This window comes from Oryctolagus cuniculus, chromosome 1, assembly GCF_051225735.1.
Source record: "Oryctolagus cuniculus isolate XC-2025 breed Fujian yellow rabbit chromosome 1, ASM5122573v1, whole genome shotgun sequence".
Taxonomy (NCBI): Eukaryota; Metazoa; Chordata; class Mammalia; order Lagomorpha; family Leporidae; genus Oryctolagus; species Oryctolagus cuniculus.
In genome coordinates this window covers 135,709,050-135,726,540 of record NC_142867.1, presented here as the reverse complement: position 1 = coordinate 135,726,540, position 17,491 = coordinate 135,709,050, and the positions used below count along the sequence as shown (strand labels likewise).

The 17,491-nt window shown below is 44.1% G+C and overlaps 1 protein-coding gene across 7 annotated transcripts in view; it reads right to left on the bottom strand.

Moving 5' to 3' along the window:
- Nucleotides 1-17,491, bottom strand: part of NTRK2 (neurotrophic receptor tyrosine kinase 2) — a 387,985-nt gene that overhangs the window by 310,285 nt on the left and 60,209 nt on the right. For all 7 annotated transcript variants that reach the window (XM_051833735.3, XM_089315550.1, XM_089315559.1 and 4 more), the window contains 3 exons: nt 4,574-4,710; nt 3,938-4,070; nt 488-793 (listed from right to left, as the gene is read on the bottom strand). In XM_051833735.3, the coding sequence (XP_051689695.1) occupies nt 488-793; nt 3,938-4,070; nt 4,574-4,710 (576 nt within the window). The remainder of the gene's footprint in view (nt 1-487; nt 794-3,937; nt 4,071-4,573; nt 4,711-17,491) is intronic.

Here is a 17,491-nt window from a genome sequence, read left to right as displayed (position 1 = left end):
TTGCCATTGTAGATTCAAAGTCGCATTAAACACTTGAGATGAAAACTAAGACGACTATTCATAGCCCCTTTCCCATGCACTAGACAGGCACACTAGTAACACTGTGTATATTGTATTATTGCTCAAAATTGTTCATTCCCCATGCTTTTCTTGGGAGTAGTACAAACCCCAGCCCAGACATGGGTTTGGCCCCAGAACTTCCTTAGGCCGACAGCGTTCAGACTGAAGAGAGAATGCCCAGTCCTAACCCTAGGCCTTAAGAAGCCTTGTCTACTGCCATTGTCACCCTGCATCCTGAACTTTCCATAAAAAGCACTTACTACTTCTCACCCTGCACCCCAGAAGAAACACACACAGGACCACCACCCTCCCCCCAGTTGCCCTATAGACTCACGAGCAAGACTAAGTAATAGCACTGTAAGTGACCAGTCTGGACAGTGTGATATGGCTTGTCCTCTCCCCACATAGGAAAGCACGCGGTACTCACCATCATCAATGCCGGGCCAGCCCATGAAGTGAGCAGAAATCTGTCTCTCGTCCTTCCCATACTCGTTCTTGGCTATCAGAGTGTAGTCTCCATTGTTCATGTGGGTGGGGTTATCCAGCTGGAGGCAGCCGTGGTATTCCGTGTGATTGGTTACATGTATCTTAGTGCAGATGTACTTGGACTCATTCAAGATGGCCCCGTTATAGAACCACTGCAGTGTTGGTTTGGGGTTGCCTTTCACAGTGAACGGAATGCACCAGTGGTGGTCTGACGTGGGCGATTCGAGAAAGGTGATCGTCGGTGCAACTAAATCGACAAAAGAGAGAGTTGACAGCATCAGAAGCTCAGCATTCTCTCCGTCTCCAGACTTCTGTGTCACTGACAGAGGATTTCACTCAACCATTGTTGAGTGGAAGAAAATGCGTGACCTGGGGCCAGAGCCGTGGCGGAGTAGGTTAATCCTCCGCCTGCTGTGCCGGCATCCCATATGGGCGCCGGTTCTAGTCCCAGCTGCTCCTCTTCCAGTCCAGCTCTCTGCTATGGCCTGGGAAAGCAATGAAAGATGGCCCAAATCCTTGGGCTCCTGCACCCACGTAGGAGACCAGGAAGAGGCTCCTGGCTCCGGGCTTCGGATTGGCGCAGTTCCAGCTATTGCAGCCATTTGGGGAGTGACCCAACAGACAGAAGACCTCTCTTTCTGTCTCTCCCTCTCACTGTCTGTAACTCTACCTCTCTAGTAAATAAATAAAATCTTTTAAAAACAAACAAACAAAAACCACATAACCAGCAACTTTGAAATCTGTTGGTATTTTGTATCATCAGGGTTGACTGGTTGATTTAGTTTCCTACAGAGTTTAAGACCTCCTTCTCTGTTCTACTCAAGACCCATGAGACACAGCTATGTTTCAAATCTCTTCAGTCTAAGTGAGAACCAACCCAAACAGCCCAGAGATTTATGACAGTGGAAAGGGTTCGTGTGAGTTTTACTTTGGTTTCTATACATACACCTTGTCACTATTGTATATATGTGATATATATCCAGAAATAAGGAGAGCCACTATTTTTATAGGGCTTCTTTTGCAAATAATACAAATAACCAAAAAACTGACTTTAGAAGTTTTAGCTAAAGCCCTGATCCCACATATCTAAAATCGATCAAACTGATCAGGGCGACGAATGCTTTTGCTCATGCAGAATGAGTATTAGAAAGTATGATAAACTGATACTTCTTACATTTGTTAATATCAAATATTCCTTACAAGCAGCCTATTCTAGCATGATCCATTTTTGCTAGGGTTCTACATGTCACTGTTTAGATCCTTTAAATGTCTGAGATTCAACTTAAGCTTACACAGACTAGAGAGTCCTTCTACTTTGTATAAAGTGCTTTGTGACTTGAGAAAACAAACAAAACAAAGAGTATCTTTTTAGCAGAATATTTATCCTGAATGGATGTGTTGAAAAGAGCTCATCATTTTTTTTGAAATTTTAATGTGGTCTGACTTTGATCATCATAAACCCCAAGGACTGGAAAAGACCTCTGGGATATAACCAGCACCGTTTTCCAGATGAAGAAAGCAAAGTCCAGGAAGGTGAAGAGAACTGACCAGGGTTACAGGGAGGCAGCTCTGGAACAGGAGGCCAGGCCTCCCTGTGCCTGATAAAGGTAGCCCTTCCATTCACTGCTTCCTGAGGGTGCTTGCTCACTTCATGCTAAGGGCGGGACACACTCTTAGCTGGCCCTTGCAATGGGTGTCCCAGTTGTTAACCGTCTTAGTCCCTCATTATTTCTATGTATCTACACTTCGACAGTTAAAGTCCATTCTCCAGATCATGGTGCTCCCATGGATGCTAACCCAAACGGAGGAAACACTCGCGTCCGGTCACATAGTGCAGCATGAGCAAGCAGAACATCCAACAGCGCCCTGCCCGTGCTCAGATCTGACTCAAGACAAAGCAGAACACACACATCAACCTCCTTCACATCCCCATTCTGGGGAGTCCCAGCTGCCTAGGAAAGTCCTCACACCGGAGCTTGCAGTTACTCAGCTCGGCCGATGCAAACTGTCCCCCATCTTAAGAAATACAGTACTGTAAAATTTAAATTTGCTGGCCGGCGCCATGGCTCGCTAAGCTAATCCTCCGCCTGTGGTGCCGGCACACCCGGTTCTAGTCCCGGTCGGGGCACCGGATTCTGTCCTGGTTGCTCCTCTTCCAGGCCAGCTCTCTGCTGTGGCCCGGGAGGGCAGTGGAGGATGGCCCAAGTGCTTGGGCCCTGCACCCGCATGGAAGACCAGGAGGAAGCAACTGGCTCCTGGCTTCAGATTGGCGTAATGTGCCGACTGCAATGTGCTGGCCGTAGTGGCCACTTGTGGGGTGAACCAACGGAAAAAGGAAGACCTTTCTCTCTGTCTCTCTGTCTCTCTCTCTCACTGTCTAACTCTGCCTGTCCAAAAAATAAAAAATTTAAATTTGCTAAGTTTAATTGTTCTCTTTGTCATGGATTTCTCAAAGGCTTACAATAATCTTTGGGGTGTAAAACAGCATGTAAGTAAAAGTTGTACGTATGTGGAGATGACGTACTTGCAGGCCTGTCTCTACACATGTGCAGTGTTTTCTCATCCACGTGCTAACCCGACAGCATAGCACCTCATTACTTCACAACAGCTCAGAACCAGCAGTGACGTGACAGACCTCTGTGATCTCTGTGATATTCACTGAGTGTGTGCTCGCACTGAACATCGCGGTCTGGAACTTTAAGATGCATGCCGTGGGGCGGGCATCTGGCCTGGCCGTGGAGGTGCCAGTTGAGATGTACATCCCATATCAGAGTGTCTGGGCCCAGTGCTCAGCTCTGCACCCAGCTCCATCCATCTGGAAACATGCACCCTGGGAATTGCCACCCACAAGGGAGACCAGGATTGAGTTCCTGGTCTGAGCTTTGAGTAGCTTGAGTTTTGAGTAATTGAAGTAGGTATCCCCTCTCTTCTTCTCTCAGACACCAAACGAATGAGGTTGATTGAATTAGTAGTACAATTAATACACTTGTAAAGAACCACCGATGCTTTAGGTATCACAACTTTAAAGTTTCATTGGCTTTTATAGAGGAAAAGGACTTAAGAAACTAGTTTATCAGAATCTAAGCTGCAACATTAGCAAGAGGAAATAATGACCTCCTAATACACGTTCTATTAGAAAAAGACCAGGGAAGACACACAAAGACAAAGGTGCACAGAGAAGTTCAAACGTGATTGGGTATGAGCACGAGACAGAACCAAAAGAGAACAGAGGAAGAGGCTGAAACCACTGGCAACCTTTCCTAATTAAGTATGCACAGCACACTGCAGAGACTTTGCAGATAAGTTGAAGCAGCACCCTAGTGCCCCAGTGACAAATGTGGATGCCCACAATCACTCAAGATTAAACACACATGCCCGTCTGCTCACGTACAGTGCACAGTGAGGTTGACAGAATCTTGATCTTCTCCCACAAGATTCTCTGCCACACAGGAGATCTGCTTTCCACTGTCATCTGATGAGATGTTAGTGATCCTTAAAAAGCCCTGGGTGTGGCTCGTTTCGTTCTACAATGGAATGAACAGACAAAAACATTCATTAGGATTCACACCCAACAACAAGATATGGAGGGTCTTTTTCCCCCATCTATCTATCTATAAGTAGAGATAAAGATAGATATAATCAGAAAAGCTTCTTGCTTGAATCAAACTCAGGCCAGAGGCAGTCATTGTCATTGTTATTGATATTGTCTTGATCTAGGTACAAAGTGCATACTGTGTGAAGCTCACTTAATCCTTGAATTCCCATCTACCTCTCTCAAAGGGAAAATGCCACAAGCAGAGTCATTCACCTTGCTCACTCACACAAAGAGGTCATCCGGGATAGAAAGAGTCCCCAGTTTATAACTACAATGCAAGCCAGCATGAATCTTTGCTGGTTAAGAATAAATAAACTTATAAATTTCCATGTAAACTATTAAATGAGCATCATGAGGCTTAATTCAATCTTGAGTTCTGAAACACCTATTGTCTTCTCTACTCACACAGAGAGAGCCAAGCCCAAGTCTTACCATGTGCTTGGAAACCAGATTACCGACATCCCAGTACAGATTAGGAACCGGGTCACCTGCCACGTTACAGGACAACGTGATGGATTTTCCTTCCTCCACAGTGAGGTTAGGGGCAGCCAAACTGGCCGATGGCAATCCTGTGGAACAAGAAAAGTCAACAGTCATATACAAATGGTTAAATGCGGTATCAAAATAATAGCAATAGGGGCCGATGCTGTGGCACAGTGGATTAATCCTCTGCCTGAGGCGCCAGCATCCCCTGTGGGCACCGGTTCATGTCCCAGCTGTTCCACTTCCAATTCAGCTCTCTGCTATGGCCTGGGAAAGCAGCAGAAGATGGCCCAAGTCCTTGGGCCCCTGCACCCACGTGGGAGACTTGGAAGAAGCTCCTGGCTCCCAGCTTCAGATCAGCACAGCTCTGGCCATTGTAGCCAGCTGGGGAATGAACTAGCGGATGGAAGACCTTTCTGCCTCTCCCTCTCACTGTCTATAATTCTACCTCTCAAATAAATAAATAAAATCTTAAAACAAAATAACAGCAATAAACTGAAAATTCTTTATGCCTTAAAATCAATCACCATTTACTTTCTGCAACAGATCCATGTTGATCTGGACACATGTCAAGTTGATCAGCTTATCAGTGCGATGTGGACAAAAAGATGTATGGTAATAAGAATTGAAAAGAAATTATGTGGATTTCTTGAAACTGTTATTGCAGAGTGGCAATAGCTTTTGAATATCAAAATAAACTAGTTTTTTGAGCCGCGTTTTCCTTCTCTTTCTGCTCGAGTTGCCCCTCCAGCTTTTTGCACACAAACAGCCACTGTACCTTGGGCCAGCATCTCATCTTGCTTGTTAACCCTGCCTCCTCCTCTCCAGTGTTCTTTGGTCAGAAAGGATAGACACATCTACATTTTTAAAAAGATTTATTTCTTTATACGAAAGTCAGACTTACAGAAAGAGAGGAAGAGACTGAGAAAGGGAGATCTTCCATCTGCTGGTTCACTCCCCAGATGGCTGTAACAGCTAAGGCTGGACCAGGCCAAAGCCAGGAGTCTGGAGTTTCGTCCAGGTCTCCCACATGGATAGCAGGGGCCCAAGCTCTTGGGCTATCCTCTGCTGCTTTTCCCAGGCCATTAGCAGGGAGCTGGACTTGGAGCAGCTGGGACGTGAACTGGTGCCCATTTGGCGTGCTGGCATCTCAGGAGATGACTTTACCTGCTATGCCACACACTGGCCCTAAGATACATCTTCATTCTTAAGGGATAAACCCACTTTTTATCTTAAGTAACTCATAAATCGAACCATAAACACAACTCATAAAATCTAACCTAGAATTTGAAAGAGTCTGAATATAAAGAAAAAGAAGTGCTGAAGTGTTTTTCAAAGACATAAATTTCAAACTATCACAATATTGAAATGTCACAAAACTATATAAATCAGAGTTAAATATTGTGAGTAAAATTGGTCATCTTATTTGCAGTATGATGACAAACACTGTATGAATCTCTATTCTAATGAAAACTTCCTTTGTGGAAAAACTGCAAATGTGTTTATCAGATGATATTTTGAACCTTATAAACATGTCCTTTATATTTTAACAGTACATCATTTCTTTAAAGGTTTATTTATTTATTTGAAAGTCAGAGTTACACAGAGAGAGGAGAGGCAGAGAGAGAGAGAGGTCTTCCATCTAATGGTTCACTCCCCAATTGGCTGCCAAGGCCGGAGCTGTGCTGATCCGAAGCCAAGAGCCAGGAGCTTCCTCTGGGTCTCCCACGCAGGTGCAGGGACCCAAGGACTTGGGCCATCTTCTACTGTTTTCCCAGTCCACAGCAGAGAGCTGGATTAGAAGTGGAGCAGCTGGGACTCGAACCTGTGCCCATATGGGATGCCGGCACTGCAGGCAGCAGCTTTACCCGCTACACCACAACGCTGGCCCCAACAGTACATCCTCTTTATACTCTTACATTTCAAAGGCTAACAGTTGTTTTAAGTTGATGCTGCTATTCCTCCATTCACCTGCTACACTTTTGGGTGTGTACACGGTTCTATATTCCAGAGGACCCTAGTGTGTTGTACATGAAAGCAGGTGCCAGAGGGAGTAACGATAGATCAGGTCCTGTCAGTCACATCAGCCCCTCCCTTGGTTTGAGAAACTTTGCTTGGGACTGTGTTCACCCCACCCCAGCATCTGTGTCCTACAACACTCCCATACATCATTAGCTCAGAAGTCACCTGGAGGGCAGAACGGGCAATTCATCTTCAACAGCAAGCAGCCTGCCCTGCTAGCAACATCTGACCCACCAGATTCACGTTTCTGTGCATGAAGCATCAATATGGAGTAATGTACACCTTTCTCCAAGTGTCAAAGAAACCCCTAAGACACTGAGCTACAAGGGCAAGGAAGTGTGTGAGAATGACTACAGGAGAGCAGAGTGTACAGGAATGAGCTCGAGCCCCTCAAACTGTGCTTTCTTCACAATGTCAGTGACCATCGGGTTTATAATTTACTAAGGCACATGTTAAGGCAATATATAAGAAATGGACTGAGAGAGAAACCTTCTTGAAATCAGAAGTATAATCAGTGACTCCTCAAAAATATATTTTGTTTTGTAAAAATGAAATATGTTAGAACTGGCGCTGTGGTGCAGTAGGTTAATCCTCCAACTGCAGTGCCGGCATCCCATATGGGCGCTGGTTCGAGTCCCAGCTGCTCCTCTTCCGATCCAGCTCTCTGCTACAGCCTGGGAAAGCAGTAGAGGATGGCCCAAGTCCTTGGGCCCCTGTACCCAGGTGGGAGACCGAGAGGAAGCTCCTGGCTTCTGGCTTTGGATAAACTCAGCTCTGATCACTGTGGCCCTTTGGGGAGTGAACCAGTGGATCTAAGACCTTTTCTCCATCCTCCCTCTCACTGTCTGTAATTCTACCTCTCAAATAAATACATAGAATCTTTTAAAAAAATCAAATGTATTGTCACACAGTTTGAAGACTATAAAATTCACCAGAGAGTCTAGATTTCTTTTCTAGTCTAAAATCCATTGGAGAATCTAAAGTTCTAGAAAACATATAATGGAATTCTAAGATGGCAGAAGGGAATGGCATAGTGCACTAGGCTAGGGATAAATAGTAAAAAAAAAAAAAAAAAAAAAAAAAAAAAAAAAAAAGTAAGGAAGTGTACTCTCAGGGGAGGATTGGAGAGAAAATAGTACTGGAAGTCCTATAAGAGAAAGAGGAGCCCTGTAGACCTGTGTGGCAGCAGCTGTGAGCCGGAGCTGGTGGCAGCTTGGAGACGGAGATGAGACCAGGCTACAGCAACCGTGGTGATGAAACCAAAGGGAGAGCCCTGAGCAGTTACCCGCAGCCCAGTGCAAGTAAAAGAGGCAGGTTTGTCTCATTCCATCTTCACCACCATGGCACCTGCTGCCCCGCTGAGAGAGGGTGGGCGCCATTTTGGGCTTGCACACATACACAGGAACTGGTTGAGACAGGACATCATGTTCTAGGCAGTACTGGTAGCAGTGGCAGGGAAAGGGCAACGTCCATGTACGCATGTGAGCCAGAGAAGAATCCGCGGTCTCAGTGACTCTGAGCCTGATGGGGAGAACTGACAGGTGGCTGGGCACCCAGGTGGGACTCTAAGGCACCCCTGCCTCCCACACACCACAGGCCGCCTAGGCACAGCTGGCTCAGGGAACATCTGCCTCTCAGTGGGCTGGACAGGCTGGCAGAGAAAAGAAGAATCTCTACACTCAGCGACTGTGGAAGTTTGTGTGCTAGACTGTGGGGATTAGGTGGCTACATGAGAGGGTGCAGGGTACAGCTGGGCTCTGGGCAATCTCCAGTTGTGGCTCCACATGCTCGGAGCTCATTGGTTGCCTGGGGCAGGTCACTGCAGCAGATTCTCCCTCAGAGTGAGGACTGCACGTAGCATTTGTGCAGCTCATACAGCGGTGAGGATGAGTGTTGATCCCCTGGGGGCCAACACCTGGGCATTGCTCAGCTTGCAGCACAGGAGGTGAGGGTGTGACCACACCAACAGAGGTGACCATTCCCCCCTTCTATTAACAAGAGATCTACCGTGCCCAACTTGGCAGTAATCCCGAATACTCGCCCTACCATAGAGTACTAGCAGAGTTCCCTAGCCACATCCAGCACACACCTCTTGGTATTCACTGAGAGTGCATTCTACCAAGCCACAGAGGGATAGTTCAAGGATAAAAGTTATCAGAGGGAAAAACCATAAAGAAACTCCACAAATGCCTAAAAATAAATGCAGAAATTCCAGGAACAAGAATAAGGAAGCCATCATGACCACCCCCGAGGAGGAACACAGCAGCATTTCAATATTAGAAATAAGAAGATGAAGAAACTGATGAAATGCTGGAAATGCAATTCAAAGGATTAATCATACGATTACTCAAAAGCAATCAGAAGCAAATCTACAAACTAAAGAAAGCCTTACATGGCATAAATGAAAAATCTTCCCATGAAACTGAGACTTCAAAGAGAAATCAAAATAAAATACCAGAAAGAAGAATCCAACAGATTAAATAAAAAATGTTGTGGAAAGCCGTAACAACAGACATGGTGAGGCAGAAGAAAGAATATCCTAGCTAAAAGACAAATCTTTGGAAAATCTTTGGAAATCTTTCAGTAAGACAAAAAAAAAAAAAAAGAAGAAATAATTAGAAAATTTAAAACCCGTGTGTTGGAGAATTATGGGATACTATCAACTAACCCAATATATGGATCCTAGGACCTAAAGGTCTGGAAAGAGAGAATGGGCTAGAAGGCCTATTTAGTGAAATAATTACAGAAAAATCCCCCAATTTGGAGAAAGAAAGGGACATCCAAGTACAGGAAGCACACAGAACTCCTAGTAGATATGACCAGAAAAGATCTTCACCATGACACATTGCAGTCAAACTTTCCACAGCAAAACATAAAGAAAAGATTCTAAAATGTGCATGAGAGAAATGCTAGATTACTTTCAGAGGATCTCCAACTAGACTCACAGCTCACTTCTCATCAGAAACCCTACAGGCTAGAAGAGAATGGCAAAATAGCCCAAGTCCTAAGAGAAAAAAAAAATCAATCCAGAACAGTGGACCCTTAAAAGCACTCATTTATGATGAAGGGGAAATAAAAACCTTCCACAACAAACAGAAATTGACAGAATTTGTCACCACTCATCCAGCCTTACAAAAGATGTTTGAGGATGTGATACACAGAGAAACAAAGACATATAGACATCATTATGAAAGAATGTGAAAGCAGAAAATCTCCCAGTAAAAGTACAGAAGAAATCCAATGTAAACAATAGGAATATTTATGGAAAAATGGCAGGGCCAAGTTGTAACTTATCAATCATCACTGTGAATATAAATGGCCTCAACTCTCCAATTAAAAGATAGACTGGCCAAAAGGATTAAAAAATAAAACCCATCAATTTGCTGCCTATAAGAAACACATCTCCTCAACAAAGATACATGCAGACTGAAAGTGAAAGGATGGAAAAATATGTTCCATGCTAACAGAAAGCTAAAAAGGCAGGTGTAGCCATTCTCATATCAGACAAAATAGATTAGAACACAAAAACTGTTGAAAAGAGGTGAAGAAAGGCATTATATAGTGATTAAGGTATCAGTTCAACAGGAAGATGTGACTATAATAAATGTACATGCACCCAATTGCAGGGCACCTGGCTGTTTAAGAGAAATGTCAGTGGATCTAAAGGGAGACACAGACTCCAATACAAGAGTAACAGGAGACTTCTACACCCCACTTCCATCAATGAGCAGCTCAACCAGACAGAAAATCAACAAAGAAACAACAGACCTAATCGACACTACGGATGAAACGGACCTAACAGATATCTACAGAACTTTTCACTCCACAGTTGCAGAATACACGTTCTTCTCACCTGTGCATGGAACCTTCTTTAGGATTGACCACATGCTAGGCCATAAAGCAAGTCTCAGCAAATTAAAAAAAAAATCAAAATTATATTCATGCATCTTCTCTGACCACAACGGAATGAAGCTGGAAATCAACAACTTAAGAATCTCTAAATCATTTGCAAACACATGGAGACTAAAAACATGCTCCTGAATGAACTGTGGGTCATAGAAGAAATCAAAATATCAATCAAAAAAATTTCTGTAAATGAGAGAAGATCACAATACACCATAACAAAACTTACGGGAAAGGGAGCCAGCACTGTGGTGCAGTGGGTTAGAGCCCCAACCTGCAGCACCAGCATCGGTTGGAATCCCAGCTGTTCCACTTCTGATCCAGCTGCCTGCTAATGTGCCTGGGAAATCAGCTGAGGATGGCCCAAGTCCTTAGGTCCCTGTACCCACATGGGAGAACTGGAAGAAGCTCCTGGCTCCTGGCTTCAAATTGGCCCAGCTCCAGCCACTGAGGCCATTTGAGGAGTAAACCAGCGGATGGAAGAATTCTCTCTCTCTTTCTGTCTCTACCTCTCTCTACATCTTTCAAATAAATAATTCTTTTTTTAAAATTTATTTGATAGGTAGAGTTAGACAGTGAGAGAGAGAGAGACAGAGAGAAAGGTCTTCCCTCCATTGGTTCACCCCCAAGATGGCCACTACGGCTGGACCTATGCTGATCCGAAGCCAGGAGCCAGGTGCTACCTCCTTGTCTCCCATGTGGGTGCAGGGGCCCAAGCACTTGGCCATCCTCCACTGCCTTCCCAGGCCACAGCAGAGAGCTGGACTGGAAGAGGAGCAACCGGGACTAGAACCCAGTGCCCACATGGGATACCAGCACCACAGGGAGAGGATCAACCAAGTGAGCCACAGAGCCGGCCTAAATAAAGTAATTCTTAAAAAACTTATGAGAAACATCAAAAGCAGTGCTAAGATGGAAGTTTATAGCAGTTGGTGCCTACATGAATAAATTGGAAAGGTACCAAATAAATGAGTGATCAATGCATCTCAAGGACCTAGAAAAACAGCAAAAAACCAAACCCAAATCAGTAGGAGGAAAGAAATTACTAAAATTAGAGAATAAGCAAAATTGATAAACCATTGGCCCAACAAAACAAGAAAAAAAGGGGGTAAGAAGACCCAAAACAATAAAATTAGGGGTGATAAAGGAAATTTAATTTAACAATGAATATCACATATATAAAAAGAATCATCAGGAATTACTGTGAAGAGTTATATGCCAACAAGTTGGGAAACTTACAAAAAATGGATAGATTCCTGGGCACATACAACCTACCTAAATGGAGTCACAAAAACATAGAAAACCTAAACAGGCCCTAACCAAGATGGAAATTGAATCAGTAATAGTAAGACCCTCCCAACAAAGAAAAGCCCAGGACCAGACAGATTCACTGCTGAACTCTATCAGACATTTAAAGAATAACTAATTCCAATTCTTCTCAAGCTATTCAAAACAATTGAAAGAGAGTGAATCCTCCCAAATTCCTTCTATGTAGCCAGCATCACCTTAATTTTTACCAGAAAAAGGTACAACAGAGAAAGAGAACTATAGGCCAATATCCTTGTTGAACATAGATGTAAAAATCCTCAACAAAATATTAGCTAATTGATTCCAACAATACATCAGAAAGATCATTCACCTGGACTAAGTGGGATTTATCCCTGGTATGTAGGTATGATTCAACATTTTCAAGTCAATCAGTGTGATACATCATATTAACAAACTGAAGAACAAAAAACATATGGTTATCTCAATAGATGCAGAGAATGCATTTGATAAAGCACAACATCTTCTCATGATAAAAACCTTAAGCAATTTGAGTAAAGAAGGAACATTCCTTGGGGCTGGTGATGTGGAGTTAGTGGGTAAGGCTGCCACCTGCAGTGCCAGCATCCCATATAGGCACCAGTTCGAGTCTCGGCTGCTCCACTTCTGATCCAGCTCTATGCTATGGCCTGGGAGAGCAGTAGAAGATGGCCCAAGTCCTTGGGCCCCTGTACCTGCATAGGAGACCTAGAGGAAGCTCCTGGCTCCTGGCTTCAGATTGGCACAGCTCTGGCCATTGCGGCCAACTGGGGAGTGAACCAGCGGATGGAAGACCTCTCTGTCGTGCTCTCTCTCTCTCTCTCTCTCTCTCTCTGCCTCTCCTACTCTCTCTGTGTAACTCTTTCAAATAAATAAATAAATGTATAAAAAAAAATAGCCTTTGTATAGACAGACAATGACATGGTTGAGAAAGAACTTTTAAAATCAATCCCATTCACAGTAGCTACAAAAAATTAAATACCTTGGAATAAATTTAGTGATGGACATCAAAGATCTCTACCACGAGAATTAAAAAACATTAAAGAAAAAAGTTAAAGAAGACAAAAAAATGGAAAAATATTCCATGTTCAAGGATTAGGAGAATCAATTTCATCAAAATGTCCACACTACTGAAAGCAATTTACAGATTTAATGCAATTCCAATGAAAACAGCAACGACATAATGACATTCTTCTCAGATCTAGAAAAATGATGTTAAAATTCATATGGAAACACAAGAGACCACAAATAGCTAAAGCAATCTTATACAACAAAACAAAGCTGGAGGCATCACAATGTGAGATTTCAAGACATACTACAAGGCAGTTATAATCAAAACAGGCTGGTAGTGGCACAAAAACAGATGTGTAGACCAACGGCACAGAATAGAAACACCAAAATTCAATCCACGCATCTGCAACCAACTTATCTTTGACAAAGGAGCTAAAATCAATCCCTGGAGCGAGGACAGTCTCTTCAACAAAAGGTGCTGGGAAAACTTGATCTCCATGTGCCGAAGTATGAAGCAAGACACCTACATTACACCTTACACAAAAATCCACTCAAAATGGAACAAAGGCTTAAATCTATGACCCAATACCATCAAATTATTAGAGAACATCGGGGAAACTCTGCAAGACATTGGCCTAGGCAAAGACTTCTAGGAAAAGACTCCAGAAGCGCAGGCAATCAAAACCAGAATTGACAAATGGGATAACTTCAAGCTGAGAAATTTCCGCACAGCAAAAGAAACACTCAGCAAAGTGAAGAGGCAACCGACGGAATGGGAGAACATATTTACAAACTACACAACTGATAAAGGGTTAATATCCAGACTATATACACAGCTTAAGAAATTCAACAACAACAAAACAAACAATCCAGTTAAGAAATGGACAAAGGACTTGAACAGGCATTTTTCAAGAGAAGAAATTCAAATGGCCACAGACACATGAAAAGATGCTCATGATCATTAGCCATCAGGTAAATACAAATTAAAACCACAACGAGGTTCTACCTCACCCCAGTTAGAATGGCTCTCATACAGAAATCAACAAACAACAAATGCTGGCAATGCTGAACTCTGTTATTAGTGTAGGGTTTACCTTATGAGTATAAAGTAAACTGAAAATAGATCTTTGTAAAAATTAAGAGTGGGAGTAGGAGAAGGAAGAGGAGGAAGGGTGGGAGTGTGGGCAGGAGGGAGGGTAGGGTGGGAAGTATCACTATGTTCCTAAATACGTATATCTGAAACACATGAAGCTTGTAAAACTTAAATTTAAAAAATATGAAAAGTATTCTGTCGCTCCCCCTCTTCGTGGAGGAACGACACAGGACCCTGCGCTGTTCTTTTGTCTGCTCGGCCCTTCCCGGGTTTGCTGCTGGTTCTTCCCGGGTTGGCTACCGTCCCTTCCACCTCCGTGGAAGGGCGGTTCCCCCTGCCACTTTCCCCACTTCCGCAGGGGAGTGGCACACCGCCGGCTGGCTCTCTCGGGGGCTGCACAGGTGTTCCTTCAGATAGATGTTCCTGGTGCATGTTGGCTCTCTCCTCCTTTATAGTCCTCTTCCACCAATCCCAACTCTGCTACCCACACGCCGAGTACGCTGCTCTCCTCCAATCAGGAGCAGGATCAGCTCCTGCAGGTCATCACTCAAGATGGCGAGAGGCAGCTGCATAGAAGCTGTTTACTCCTCTCCCAGCACCATATTGTGGGAGAGCAGATGCACAGAATAAGTCTTAATTCCAGTAACTTAGTCTAGTCCGAGTTGCTCCCTACAGTATTCAAACTGCTGTGATAAAACCATAGTCCCACCTCACCATGTGACACGACTTGCTGTTCCCAGAGGCACCCAATTCATCTCTTTGAATTTTTTCTGATACCGACCTCCGTATCGGTCAATATCATGCTTACATTTTTCCTTCTTGGTTTTCCTTTTTCAGCTTTATCTCTGGACCACCCATCCCGGAAGATGAGGACCAGGTTCTCTTTCACACAATACTGGCCCCCTGCCCCCAACATGCTCACAACACAGTCAACACGCTCTGGCCCCACATCTTCCCATATGCTATGAGGGTAACAACATCTAGAGGCCATGGAGCTTCAGTGTCTAGAAGAAGGCATAAAGTTTGCTATGTGTGTCTAAGCAGTACCGACAGTGCACCATCTGTTATGTAAAGGTAACATTTCGTCTACTTGATGAGTATGGATCACAGCAACAATAGACTGCAGCTCTTCCCTGTGAACTACTAAGAAAGAAAACAATAGGACGATTCACGCAAGGCTTTCTTATCACTTAGAACTTGTATTAATTGGTTGTTGGCTTTTCCAGACAGGCCACATAATTTTGTAACCCTTTTCCTAATTTCCATCACTGCATCTATTCTATTTTTAGGAGGGTTTCTTCATATTTACCTTTCAAACCTTCTTTCCTCTGTCATATTTTTGGTTCCCAAGATTTGTGCTTCTCCCTGAACAGTCTTTCTGATAGCATTCATTTTTTTTTTTTTTAAACAGGCAGAGTGGACAGTGAGAGAGAGAGAGAGAGAAAGGTCTTCCTTTGCCGTTGGTTCACCCTCCAATGGCTGCCGCGGCCGGTGCGCTGAGGCAGGTGCACCGCGCTGATCCGAAGCCAGGAGCCAGGTGCTTCTCCTGGTCTCCCATAGGGTGCAGGGCCCAAGCACTTGGGCCATCCTCCACTGCACTCCCTGGCCACAGCAGAGAGCTGGCCTGGAAGAGGGGCAACCGGGACAGAATCCGGCGCCCCGACCGGGACTAGAACCTGGTGTGCCGGCGCCACAAGGCGGAGGATTAGCCTAGTGAGCCACGGCGCCAGCCAGCCTTAGTTGCTTCTTAACAGACACTCAGCCAATATTCTGCATGTGGGGTCACCTGAACTCTCGCGTAAGGAGCCGTGTAGGAACCCTGTAGTTTCCCCGTAGCTTTCCACATTGTCAGGGCGGTAATCACCATTCTCAACCTTTAATCAGTCCTTCTTCATCCATCTGCTATTCCACCTTGCAATAATTCATTGTGTTTTATTGGCTCTCTCCCCCTTTCCTTGCCTTGTGGATTCATCTGTGGACTTCAGAGGAATCATGGGGCTTGCCACAGTACCTGTTCTCAAGGGTTGTCCCCTCCCCTTACCAGCCAGACACCACCAAGGGAGCCAACAGACACTCTCCTGGCTACCTCAACTGCAACCTGTTGGGTGAACCTTTTATGCTTCATAAATGAATCTATAATAGATTCATTTATAATAATAATTATATAATATAATAATTAGAAATTCTGAGCAGAGAAAATTCTGGTATAAAGATTCTCAGCAGGAAACGCTCTCTCAATTTTCCCTCTAAAATCAACTAGTTTGTTTTTCAATCTTAAGCTTGCAAGATTAACAGTTCTAAAATGTTTAACGATGGTAATAGTAATATCAGCATTTATTGGGCATTCAACGCATCAGACACTCTTGTCTAGTACTGTATTGTTTTATTTCATCTCTACAAACACTCTTGAAGGTAAATATTTTGTCCTCATTTAATTAATTAAATATCTGAGTTTTGGAGAAGTCAAATGCACCTTTCCAAGTAGCTGAAGTCTCCGTGAACCTAGTATTTGAACTCAAAGCTCAGTATTCACCACTTCAGCACTCTTCTTCCCCAGGTGTACATGATCATTTTAGCACAGGTCTTCAAGACAAGTACCACTGTACAGCCATGCTCTAGACATTTCCTTTCATTTAAAAAATAATTCTGTGTCTCTTTTATGAGGGAAGAGCGAGCCTTCTTTATTTATAGAGAAATTATATCACCCTGTCAGCACAAGTTTCCAAAGGAATCGGTGTACAATTGGCCAAGTCTACATCTTTTAAATGTAAAATCTTCCACAAATGAGTAAGCATCTGACTCACGTTAATTCTACAGCATTAATATGCTGGCCAAAGACTCAATAATGGAAAAAACAATCTGTACTTGAAATATCACTTGAGGTTTAATTAGCACAATAAAAATGAATTGGGAAGCCTGAAAAGCCAAGGCGGGATAAAGCACTTGCCAGGCACTGCTTCCTGGCTTAATAAGATTTGAAATCGGCACTAGACCAGAGCAGAGCGTAAGCAGAGCCTTCCAGAGCTGCCAGCACACTGCGATGGGATCAGGGCTCTCAGCTTTACAGGTGTGGCCCTTGGCATTTGGAAAACCTGGCTGGAGAAGAGAGGCGATCAGCCCCCTCGGCGGACCGACACCTGTGGACGCCTCTTGACCTGAATTCGCAGCAGAAAACGGTCAAGCATGCAGGGAGAAAGCTGAGTTGCTTCAAGGCAGGGCTTTCCAAGCTTCAGTGTGTTCATGAGTCACCCGAGGAGCTCGTTAAAATGTAGCTTCCTTTCCAATAGGTTTGGTTTAGAGCCTGAGAGTCTGAGTTTTCCTACAAATTCCCTGTTCCACAGGCCACACTTGGAATTGCAAGGCTTTCAGCAACGGGCATTGGTCAACTGTTCACTGCTATTTCTGCAATTTTTCGTTATCCTAAAACCTCAGAGAGCCTCCGCAGTCATCCAACCCACAAGGATTTGGCCACAATGTGTTCTCTGGAGCTCTAACTTCTTTGAATTCTTGGGGCCCAGGGGAGCGGGGGACAA